Consider the following 12,126-nt stretch of genomic DNA (forward strand, 5'->3'; position numbering starts at 1 on the left):
TCACGAGTCTGGTCCCGACTTTGTACCACCCCGAACAGTAAACTCGCACATCTGGGTCGCGGAAGGTACTGTGGCTTCTCGTCCGGTTTCCTCTGGCTCGCGTTTGATGCTCTTGCTGCTTCCAGTTGCGCTGCGCTGCAATATCCCGTCGAGACTCCTCGCACCTCGACACCCTGTCTCGTGTTCCAATTGCGGAAAAACTGCAGCCTTGTCTTTTTGTTCTCTCACATGGTAAGTCTCCGTATAGTTGGGGTTCTCCATCTCTCGCTTGATGACCGATTGCATCTCCGGCACTGGTGCTATCCCACCGAAGTCTTCATCAAACTGTAGCTCAATTTTTGGAGGAGTAACGCTTGAAAAAGATTGAGGGTCCAGACTTCTGAGGCTTGTTCGTCCGCTCGCGCTGAAGCCACTATCGTTCCGCTGAGAACCATGCGCCGGGGGTCCTTGAGACATCGGCGGAGGCACCTGGTGCAGCTGCGACATCGATTGAGGGGCGTTGAAAGGCGTAAAGCCATACGAGGCAGAGGCGAGTACAACGGGCGCTTGGGCTGACGAGCTCATGCCTGTACTGGTAGTAGATGGGTGAGGCTGGAATACTGATGCCTTTGCGCGCGCGCTCAACTCCTGCTCTCCCAGCTGCCAGTGCATCCACTCAGCGGACCGCCAGGGAATGTTCATCTGTGTAGCTACTTGCTGCCACATTTGTTCCTTGAGGCTAGCGCAAAGGTCAGTGTTGTTCGTGCGAATACGCGCAGAGACGTGTCACATGCGAAAATGGCAGATGGTGCTAGGGTGAAGTCGTAGCTAAAGATGTGGGATCAAAACAAAGGAACGGGGGATCAGAACGGAGCAGTCTGGGCATCTGGAGTGGTGGAGTAGTACGTACCGCTCGTAGCATTTTGCGAATTTGTTCTTCTCCTCCTCGTCCCAGATGGCTCGCTTCTCGAGGTAGTTCTGGTACCGCAGTCGGCAGGAGATGGAGCTTCTTCCCGGCAGATCTTTCGCAATGTCGTCCCACTTGATTCCTTTACCCCGCAGTTGGATGATCAGATTGTCCTCTTCTGGTGTCCATTTCGACTGTTTCTTGGCTGCATGCTCGTCAGGCAGCGGAGTCTGGGAAGCTTTTCGTTTTAGTGTTGCAGGGGCGAAGTGATTATTGCTCTGCGTGCGAAGCGGCGGTGAGAGTTCATATGGGCCGGGCCAGAGTGAACGAATGTGCGGGAGTGGGACAGACTCAGCGTGTTGGCGAAGTTCTGATGTGGCGGGCTGAACAGGTCCTCCTAGCATGGGCGCGAGTTCTTGGAGAGCTGATGTCGGTTCCTGCGTGTAAGCGGTTTTTGGCGCATAATGCTGAGGACCTGGGTATGCTGGTGCTCCAGGAGTGGAGGTGGGTGACGCCCTTTGCGAGGGAGACCATGTGCATGATGGAGATGTGGACGGGTCTTTTCTTGTCGCTCCTGTCGAGCCGGATGCATAGGATATGAAGCTCTTCCTGCTAGCAGGCGCCTTTGGACCCCGAGCCCGAGGCTCGATTAGGAGGTTGATATCCAGGATGGAGGTGAGGGGCTGGGTTCACGCCAGCCCGTGAGATGATGCAAGCTACTGTATCTCGGATCGACGCTAAGGTTGAAAGCTCTCAGAGGCAGAACAGAACGGTGGCTGGTGCAGACGACGGCTTCTGCTGGACAGCTAGGTGAGCTTTCTTGTCAGAAGATGATATACAATGGCAAATGAGCACTGGCATCGGCTTAAAAGCTTCCCGTACATGTTCCCACGCTTCCACATGCCAGACCGTGCCGCCGCTCGGTTGGCGGGCAACCCGCTCGAATCTCTCTCGTTTGCTCAGACGCGCTGCTGGCTTGTAGGCGCCTGCGCGCACGAGTCACAACGCCGAGCTGCTGGGACAATGCACGGTGCATGATGACCCTCCACTCTTGCGGCTACGACATCGTGACGCTCCCATACATTCTTGTACTATTGTCACTACTCAACTTCGGTAATCTTCCCAGAAAGACAGCCGTCTAGGGCTGGCTGCTTTGGGCGACGCTCCCACGACAAACGATGCATTGAGCAGTGATTTGCGCTTGCTCGCAGAGGAGTGCTAGTGAGTGACAGCCACTTGCTGACTAGTATAGCTCGCATGAACGGCTGGTGCGAGGAAGTTGCACTGGCATTATAGTGGAGACGACAAGTAGCCAAACAGGAGGCATCCTCTAGCGACCGAGCGTGTAGATCGTGACCAACAGCCAGGGAGATCAATGCCGTAACATCGGTTCTGTATTCCATCTCGCATCTCGCCTGACCGCTCCCTCGATCACACGCCAATTGCTCTGCGTTTGGAGCTACTGCACCCACCCCACTTGGCTGTACGCCACCTGCAAGGTCTACCCAACGACGAACCATATAGGGGGCAAGCATTTCACCCAAGACACATCAATGGCACACGATGGAGGGCGAGAGACAGTGGGGACGACTGTCTGGGACATCTTCCTCTCGCTGCTGTCCCGTCGTGAAGACCACAACAAGAGTGCACTCGTTAGGTTTCTCTCGTCACGCTAGACACGACCCACTACTCAGTGACGGTACACAGTGGGAGGTTCGAACGCTTCTTTGAGACTCTCACCGATGCTGGGTGCGACTCCTTCCGCCAGATGCTTTGTTCAAGGGCTCGGGTTGTGAGAGCCGAGGACCAGGGGGCCCAGGAAGAGGTGGGCGCCAAAAGTGCGCCTTGCGTGTCGATTCGCGTGGCTTTCGCTTTTTCTGGAAGTACCATCTGTGCATACAGTCCTTTTTCTATGTATCCCGCGTTTACTCCTCCGTATATCGTCATCAAGACTCGAGCTCTAGCACGTTCGCCAAGACTATGTTTGCTATATGACCCTCCTCTCGGAGCTAGTCTGAGAATGGCCAACCTTGTGTGAATCTACAGATAGTATTCACAGTATATTATAGAATCTCCTGCCGTTTGTAGTATCTGCCCTATCTCCTCGCCTGGCTGGTGTTCAGCAGTGGACTCTCAGCATCACAGTCGCCTACGTGAATTTCACAGCCCACAGAGCACAACGTCCAAAATAACTCTCCGCGCGAAACATATCATAGCATGGGTTGAGTGTAGCTCAATACATACAATCGGAGCACGCAGCAGGCAGAATCATCCAGGCTTCTGGAGTGGTGAGTGGCAAGCAGGAGCTGTGGCTCTGCTATGCACACTATCTCTCTTATACCATAGCGTCAGAACTGCAAGACTACACCACGGTCACCAACTCCATCTAAGGCTCTTCGTACAATGCTCTCTCGCCTTACAAGATGGAAAACGCTACGGGAACATGGCGTGGCGGCTGTGCTTCCGCGAGACCCTCTGCGGCCAGCCAGACCCCATGGCTGCCCCCTGGTTGGTCTCGCAGAGACAACTGCCGGCTAGCGCCATAGATGCGCCCGAGCTGGCTGCCAGCGTTATCTCTGACGACTCTGATCCGGAAGCTGCTACCACCACGATTTCCCGGACTGGTCTCTCGGCCGATCGTCCCAGCCTGCGCCGCGACAACTCTGCTACCAGCCAGGTCCGCGGCAAGCACACAACACCTCTTCATCTCGAGAAAGCCATCCAACCGATACGAAAGAAGGAGCTCATTGAGCTGCTGCCGCCCCTTCCAGCACAGAAAGCCCAGTCTGCGGTCGAGCAGACGCCCAGAACTTCCTCCACAGAAGCCGCTTCAGTACGCTGCTTCGTTGCAAGCTCTGCAGCTGGGTCCAAAGCCATTGCATCTGCTGACTTGAGTGAGCATGCCGTCATCCGTGGTTTCGAACCCGGCCACATCTCCACATCAGTACGGCGCAGCACCGGTTTGAACCTCGCTCCCATCTTCAAGAAGACCTCTAGCCGCGTCACCAAGCCTCTCTCTGCCAACGCCGACGCCAGCAAGAAGACACAGCCCGTGTTCACTCTCGGCGAAGTTAGCACACACACTTTCTACGGCGTCCTCGAGAGAAGCAAGGCTGCCACTGAGAGCGACAACAAAGAGAGCGGCGTCGACGAGAGCGCCATCAAGGAAGAAGACTCTGATGAGGCGTGGGAAGACGATGGCGATAACGAGGAGAGCGGTCTGCTCACTGTTCTTGAGCCCCTCCCTCAGTTCTCGCGTGTCGAATCACAGACCAGTCTTGCCTCACGCCGCTCTCTTATCACAACTGCCCTCCATCAGGATGACCATGCATCGGCTCTGCAGGATGCCACGTCGCAGTTATCAGCTGCCACTGGGGAACCGTACACCCTTACTCCCAACGGCCTTTCTGCCAACAGTTCTCCTCACGAAGACAGTAGCTTGATGATGCGTGAGCAAGCTTCTCGCCCAAAGCCCATCGCCATGGCCACCTCCGACGTCCACCCATCCACCATGTCCCCCAAGACAGCTAGACGCAGCATGCTTACCAGTGAGTTGGCTGGGAGCTTGAGACAGAATCTGCTGTGGGAGAGGCAGGACAAGAAAGCCACCACAAACGCGGTAGCAGGCCGCCAACAAAGCGCAGTCAACCTACCAGTCTTGCGCCGGGCCGTGACGACTAATGATATCGAGGGCCTCAATACCAGCGGGCAACAAGCCCACGTCAGAACCACCACTTTCCTAGACGATAGCACGCCCTACAGCGCATACAACCAGTTCTTTGATGACAACGCCTACGAATACCATCGGTCTGGATGGTAACAAGCGGCTGCTTCTCGCACTCGTCAACCTAGCGATGTCAATGGCCGCCATCAAATCTCGACTTCTTGCTTCTCCAGCAGCTTAGCAGACTTGGTCCTGCTCTGTTGCAGCGGATAGAAGGGAGGGATCTTTGGTACTACAATGATGTCGAACACCTTCTACGACAGAGAGATAGTCTTTGACGGCTAGAGTTGATAGTTACACACATGCGTAGTGGGAACCTTCAAAAGCTAGCCCACATCCAGAACATCTCCTTTCTCGCTAGTCATGCGTACTCAAAACGAAATCATCTTATTCTTGCGGCTTTGACAGGGGCCAAGCACCGACTGGTAGGCGCTGGTAGTAAACAACTCATGGGTACCATCCGACGCTGTCAACCATGTTGGCGCGGGTAGCTGGTGTGTGGTAGTCAGCGCTGCTAGTACCGCATATAGACACACCTTCTGCACAGTAGCAATCGTGTCTCAGAGATCATGCTGTCTCTAGTTTCCGTTCTGTGTTTGTGTAGTAATTAGTATTCTGTATTTTACCTATTGCCGTGACCTTCCTGTTAGAGGCGGTGGATCGTAGCTTAGCGACGCAGACGGCACCCTTCTCCTGTGATGGGATGTGACTGGCAAGTGGAACACTGCGCTTGCTTCCACCAAGACGAAAGATGTAAAAGCAACGACACGCGAACAACTACAGTGCCACGGAACAAGAGCATCAACGTATATCGTTTATTGTGTCATGCATAGTCTATACGGCCCAGGGCATATCGCAACGTGCCATGCCATGAGATAGTTGGTGGATGGGCATCTCAGAGCACGTGCTAGAGCGGGGTACTACGACTTTCGGCGGGAGACTCCACGCCAATGACAATCGCCTTATTCGAGCCCCTGTTTTTCCTGGATGTTCCTGAGAATTTCGAGATCCATGCGTAGAATCGGCGAGTTTTGCGCTTCCTCGCTGATGACCGCGATGGTGCGTTTGAAAAGGGCGGCCAGGTTGGCTCTCGTGAGCCATGTGTCGCTGGGAAGGAGGGGGTATAGTTTGGACTTGTATACTGAGGCGAGGACGAGCATGTTGCCGAATTGTCTACCTTGAGTGTCAGCGGGCGGTGTCAAGTTTGGATCTAGGTAGCATAGACTGACGCGTGCAGTGTACCGAAAATGTTAGTCACGATCAGCCTCTTCCTGCGCGTAAGCTGGAAGTATTGGTATTGGCTACCAGGCTCTTCGCCTACACGATCAAATGCGATGGTACTCCGGATAGTGGCGTCGATACATCGGCACACGATCCCGATGATCTTGCGCTGGTCTTCGTCCAGGTCAACTATCTGCACATTTCTGTTTGGAGCTGCACTTCCATAGCGTGACGGCAAACTATGCTGCGTAACGCCAGTCGTTCTAGAAGGCGGAGGTGAGAAATTGAGTGTGTGGATCGCAATTCTGAGGTAGGGTCGCAGCATCATGTATAGACCGCCATAGTACTTGGCGCGTACACGAGCGATGTTGAGATCAGTCGAGGGGTAGTCGTCGTCCGACCACACCAGTTCCGGTGTAAGCAGTTTCCTCCAGCCCTCGAGTGTCTCCATGTGGGTACATGCGTGGTTAGCAACTTCGTTGAAGCTAGTAGGACCAAAGTCTATGCAGCGACCGGGACTGTACAAGGCGTCGTGTGCTGCGTTAAGGACAACGCGTAGGAAGCTCTGCGAAGAATACAGCTTCATGATCAAACCTTCTCTGAAGCCGGCGCTGACTCCGTCATTCTGCCGAATGGGATTACTGACCTCGTCCTGAGACTGGTTCTCGTTGACGCCTTCGGGATACATGATCTCGCTCTGATATCGAGAGATGCCGGAAGGCGGCAGAGTGCTCATCTCTGCTAGAAGATCGGACTCCAGCTGCAGAGTCGTCCAGTAGACATAAAGGATGCTGTTGATTCGGTAGCGCTCCTCAGAGCTCCAGGTAGGTCTTCTTTCGCTGTTCACACGGAGCAGTTTAGTGTAGTCGGCTTTGATGAGAACCAGGACAACCCGGCAAGCGTTACTAATCCAGCTCCAACTCTCCAGTACTCGTGCATACTGACTGAAGAACAGCGCAGCCAGCAGCATAGCCTGCGCATGCGCAACAGTGTTACCGCCCTGTTGGTTTCCAAGGATATCGGTGGCGTAGGCATAGTAAGCCAACCCAGGTAGCAGGTCAATGTTCTTCGGACAGTTCTCGTCAGAGATGTTGCTGTTGAAATTGCTGAAACTACCTTTGGGAGGGGGAGAATCTCGAATGTAACCCCGTTCGCTTCGGACGTGAGGATGTGGGTCATCCTGTGGCGCAGGCAAAGGGTCTTTATACGAGCACACTTTGCCCAGAGCAAGAACGAGCAGTATAATCGCGTTGCACAATGATCGTTCAATCTCACCCCGACGCGAAGGGAGTCCTTCAAGATTACTCTCCGACCGCTTTCGCTTCACTCCGTGAACAGGAGCAGGCGAGTGGGCGTTCAAAGGCGTCGCATCAGGACTGTACTGATCACTGAAGTCATTGAACATACGTCTTAGTCCGTTCTCGTTCATGAAAGGATGGAAAATGTGCATGATCTCCATGTACGACCGGAGTAGGTCGACCATGACATGGCGTCGAAAGTCGGGTCGACCATCTGCGCCAAGCCCGTTCTCCTGCCGCGGCTTAGGCAGGAAGTATTCTCGAGGGGTGCTACCCGGTACTCTCGTTCCAGCTAGGACCTCGGAAGATGGATAGCCCCAAAGGCCTTCTCTGACGGGTGCTGGTGAAGGCGCTTCCGAATCGGTACTGCTTCCTGGGCTTCCAGGGCCTTGAGCACCGTCATCCGAGTCTCGGCCCTCCCCGATACCCCAGATGCGCAGTAGTCCGCGGTCTTGCTCAAGCTGCATCGGGTAGTCGGAGACTCCAAGGCCTTTGTCTACCAGGCTTCTGAGGTACGGGATACTTACACAGAAGATACTCATTTGCAGCCACTCGTCCAGCAACATGTGCGCCGGTGTAGTGTGATTACCCGGCAGACCCATTCGCTCCGTGGGGCTTTCCTCGGTGACATGGCTGCGTCCGGGCCTCACACTCTCAGCAGGGGTTGTTTACTGTCGAGAAGGGGGCACATACTGAAGTTCTTGCTTGATAGAAACCGAGGCTTGCACCCCCAAAGGCGACATTATCTCGTGATTCCGTGATGGTGGGAGCCTACTATCAACACGTGCTTTCCATTCGCCGAACTGGTCCACAAGTTGCGACAGAAGGTCAGATACGCCTTTGACACTTTTTTGAAGTTGCGTCATCATTCTATCTTGCCTATGGGGAGTCAGTAATGAGCCAGAGGGAGCAAACGGGCAACGCACTTCGGTGGCGGAACGTCCGCGTCTTCGCAGCACAAGTTATTCTCTTGGCAGGATTGGCACGGCCGAATGTCGCTGCATTTCTGTTTTCGCAAACGACATTGGCTACAGGCCTGGGTGACGCGCTCCTGCTTTGCCTGAGCCTGCGGTGCAGTGCCGTAGTCCAGGATCTGCACGGTAAAAGGAGCAAGAGGCGCGTGCCGCTGGGCAGATGGTGGTGGCTGGAAATAATATGGCAGGCCCTCAGGACGTGCTCCAGGACGAGGAGTGTGGCCATTTCCATGTGATGTGCTGTCGTTGGGACAATGCTCGTGGTTGACCGCCCGCGACTGAAGGTGGCGGCTATGCTCCATGGGGCCCGGCCTTTGAGATCTATGCCGACATCGATATGGGAACAGGGCCGACTATATATTGTGAAAGTGCCTTGCAGCAATTTGAGGTAAGGGATCCGGCAGCCTTCATAGCTAGACACGCCAAATGTGGATGCTGGAGGCGTGGACTAGTCATCATCTCTCCGTACGGGAGGGTGCGGTGCATTGCGGAGATACCCCTGCTTGAGTACATCTAGATTCTCGATCCTAGGAATAGGCATGATGCAGTTTGGCGCACACATTCGATGGATGAGCATTGGGAGCACGGACACTTTCAGCGACCCTTGCATACTGCTGGCAGGTAGACGGACGCGCGTGATTGGCTCGAACTGTTATCTGGTGGGGATCAGCTACGGAAAGTGCATCGGGTGCGTAATGCCTCGAAGCGAACTAGCCACGGCCTTTAGCGGGTATCGTGGGACAGCCCACACCGAGGCTTCCTTTTGACACACATCAACTGCTGCCGTCGCGACGCTCGCATGCAGTCAACGCTGGCTGGCGGCAGAGCTTTACTACTGAAGGGATGATTGCTAAGCATGTAGTAGACCAGCCATCAGCCATTACGACAACCATCACCAACCAGAACCCTTGGCACGGTAGCAGCCAAGGGTGCTGCGAGGCCGTCGCTGGGTGTAGCATGATCTCAGCGGCACTCGACAAGGTGAACCTGCTCTTTGATGTAGGTGCAGTGAGGCAAAGACGGAAGTACAGAGTCACGTTTTGTTTGTGGTAAAGACGGCTGTGCTTGGAAGAATGCTTGCATACCGTCTACGCTCACCCCCTGGCTTCCGAAGTGCAGTCGCATATTCTCGATTTCTGGGGGTAAGCTATACAGCTATGTGGAAGCAACCTGCCATCATACGTCTCGCACCGGGTCGTAAGCCGAGTTGACTATGGCGGTGGGATGGCGGTGCTCGATGGCGCACCGCACTCTTTCCCGCACATTTCTTAACTGAAAGATAGCTGGTGCCAATCATACAAGGGGGACGAGTTCACGTGCGCCTGTATTTTCTGACATCCAATACTTTGCCATTTGAAGACATCCTCCAGCACAAGCTGCTTGTTGGCCTCCCCGCTCTCCCGTTTTTTCTGGGCCCCACCAAGATTGTGTCATGTGGCTTTAGGTTCTCTTCTTAGCTGTGATCTCCTGGCCGTGGTCAGATATGAGCGAGGGTGGACGCCACTGCTCTGCATTATTGACCTTGGCGTGATGACGAGCATCAAGCACGGTCAAGCTCGTTCCACGTTCAGCCACTTGCTGATCTGTGCCTTTACAAGCTTCGCTTGAACGGCTTCTGTGCAGTGTGGAAGTGCTGATCTGTTCCAGGACGCACACATTATGCGCGGCCGTAGACCAAAACGTCGCTCAACCGCGCCATGTCAATTTCCTGCGGGATCGGGGTTACCCAGAGAGTAGCTTCACCAGAGGTTCATGATTTGCCGTCCACGTGTACATCAAGACATCGCGATCGGCACGGGTTGCGGCAGGTCTGTCTGAGTCTCTAAGTCTCTCGACACTGTTAGCATTCTTCTGGCTTGCACGGCCAGCAGCTTGTAAGTGGAGTCTTGGCCCAATGTTGCCGGAGTAGATCCTGAATGCAGGTGCTCGGGGACTTGGCCCCCTGCCTGTGACGCACTTTGGTCCAAAACCCCTTGTAATCTCACGGGCGGGCTTCTGACCGGGTGGTATTGAAAGGTGGGATTGTATTGCCGCTCGATTGGCTCAGAACATTTGAGTCTATGCGTCGCCTCCACAAGGAGGCGGTACCTGCTGAATGCCGTAAAGGTATAGAGCAGAATGCCAAATCTCAAATTTGGCTTGAAGAGATAAATAAGAGCATCTGTCAGCCACGAGACACCAACCTTGTCTCATACAGCCAAAGACTTGCTATTATTATACGGGACATCGGTTTGTTGACTCTTTGCGTGTCCTTCCCAAAACTGCCAATATGATGCAAACTATGCCAGGGATTCATCGAGCTCCAGAGCAAAGATACTTTCCACGTACTGGCTCGTACCTACCGCGGCCAGCCTTTCCGCAGGGAAACAAAGACGAATTACCACGGTACCTTCCAGCGCCACCTTTACACAATCAATCAAGGCAGACTCCACTCAGAGCCGAGATATCGTATCCACCGCCGCCTCTGGATGCTTCCATCGCGTCCCCGCTCGACACACGACTGGAATCATACAACCATCTTCCCCATAGTTGGTCGAAGACAACGACAGAGGATAGTGGCTGGAAATCTTCTTACACCTATGATCTCACACAGTGGCGGCAGTTGACTCCGCTTGCCGGTACTCCGTCGAGCGCTCAAGATTCGGAGGAAGACTGGAGCGGAAGATCTCGGTTCCGTACGAATCGTACACGGCATCCCAGACGAGTTCCACATGAAGAACAATTGGTACTTCCAGGCACACGTCACGTCGCTCCGCACATCAATTTACAATCAGAACTGTGCACTCACTCGCACGCCAGTCATCCTGTCTCCAGTCAACCGAATCTTCAGAGTCTGCATTCACCATATGGGATTTACCGACCGAGCTTACCATATCCATCACCGAAAGCTCCTCATAAGCCTCTACCAATCCATGCCTCTCCTAGGAGGATTTGTCATGTCTTTAGTGGCAAGCGAACCATATACTCCACAAAGCACGAGAAATCCTCTGAGAAAAGAATACCATACTGTTGGTTCTGGAACTACTCGAAGCACTCCTGCCGTTTTGGAAGAGACGAATGTAGAGGCCTCCATAGATGTAGATCGTGCGGTAGTCCCTCTCACGGTTGCTTTTACTCTCACAACGGTAGAGGATGCCAGAGTGCTCGGCACAGATATCACCATCCGAGTTCGCTTCACTGCTTCACTCCGTCTCGCTAAGACGCGTTTTACACTCTGGTTTGATGACGAAGACTTGAGACGAGAATGAAAAGAGTAGTCCTGGCTGCCGATCATAGAACAGGACCTGTACAGGAGAGCGCGGGTAGCGAAGCGCGCCGGGAAGTCCATCGCTATGTCGAAGCTGCCAAGGGTGAGCTTTCTGGTACGCATCTTGGGATCACGGAAAAGTAGTAGTTTTTGTGTCCAGTTGGGATACTGGCAGGCTATCACGCGTCACCACGACGCTGGTGGCAATTCTTGCTAATGTAGTATAGTATAATAACAGATCAGAGCACGTTTGTAGAGCGAATGACCGCACGCATGCCCAATCATCTACAGTGGCGTCTTTCATGTATACGGATAGTGAGATGGCGCTTTCGAGACGCTATAAAGTCTTTGTTCTGTATCTCCTGCACACATTCACTCGACTTTGACGGCGATGAAGTGATGAAGTATGTCGAGAAGATAGCATGCTTTCGTGCTATAGCCATCTGCAGACCAGCTCAACCCAATCTTTCAGTGCTCGTCTTTACGCACCCTCTGGTTCAGAAGCACTCATAGCCCAACTCACACTGCATCCACCCAACTGCAACTCTCGCAAAGAGTGTTCGCTCACGACCCGTGCCTTGTGCCATGTCACAGAAGCTAGCATTAGATACTCTACACTGACGGTTATCGACATCACGACAGCATGGAGATACGCTCAAAGTATGATTGAGCGCAGCGATCCCTTGGCCATCCATCTATTCACCCATCGTTTTGAATCCCCTAAAAGTGTCTTGCAGCAGAGTATCCGGAACATGTTGCTGAGGTTCTCGTGTCAC

At 53.8% G+C, this 12,126-nt stretch overlaps 3 protein-coding genes across 3 annotated transcripts; 1 reads left to right on the forward strand and 2 right to left on the reverse strand.

Annotated features, from left to right (window-relative positions):
- On the reverse strand, positions 1 to 1,290 carry J4E82_011345 (uncharacterized protein; the record flags this gene model as incomplete). The annotated part of the gene is made up of 2 exons (XM_051737553.1): positions 1 to 718; positions 890 to 1,290. The coding sequence occupies 2 exons, from the start codon at positions 1,288 to 1,290 to the stop codon at positions 1 to 3; spliced, it is 1,119 nt and encodes a 372-aa protein (XP_051582686.1).
- A 2,090-nt stretch (positions 1,291 to 3,380) lies between these two features.
- Positions 3,381 to 4,706, forward strand: J4E82_011346 (uncharacterized protein; the record flags this gene model as incomplete). Its single annotated transcript, XM_051737554.1, has 1 exon — positions 3,381 to 4,706. The coding sequence occupies one exon, from the start codon at positions 3,381 to 3,383 to the stop codon at positions 4,704 to 4,706; it is 1,326 nt and encodes a 441-aa protein (XP_051582687.1).
- Positions 4,707 to 5,572: 866 nt separating this feature from the next.
- J4E82_011347 (uncharacterized protein) lies at positions 5,573 to 7,695 on the reverse strand (the record flags this gene model as incomplete). The annotated part of the gene is made up of 2 exons (XM_051737555.1): positions 5,573 to 5,783; positions 5,840 to 7,695. 2 exons carry the CDS (start codon positions 7,693 to 7,695, stop codon positions 5,573 to 5,575), a joined length of 2,067 nt encoding a protein of 688 aa, XP_051582688.1.
- Between the last annotated feature and the right edge of the window lie 4,431 nt (positions 7,696 to 12,126).

This window comes from Alternaria postmessia (assembly GCF_024291825.1).
Source record: "Alternaria postmessia strain BMP 2775 chromosome Unknown scaffold_188, whole genome shotgun sequence".
Classification (NCBI taxonomy): domain Eukaryota; kingdom Fungi; phylum Ascomycota; class Dothideomycetes; order Pleosporales; family Pleosporaceae; genus Alternaria; species Alternaria postmessia.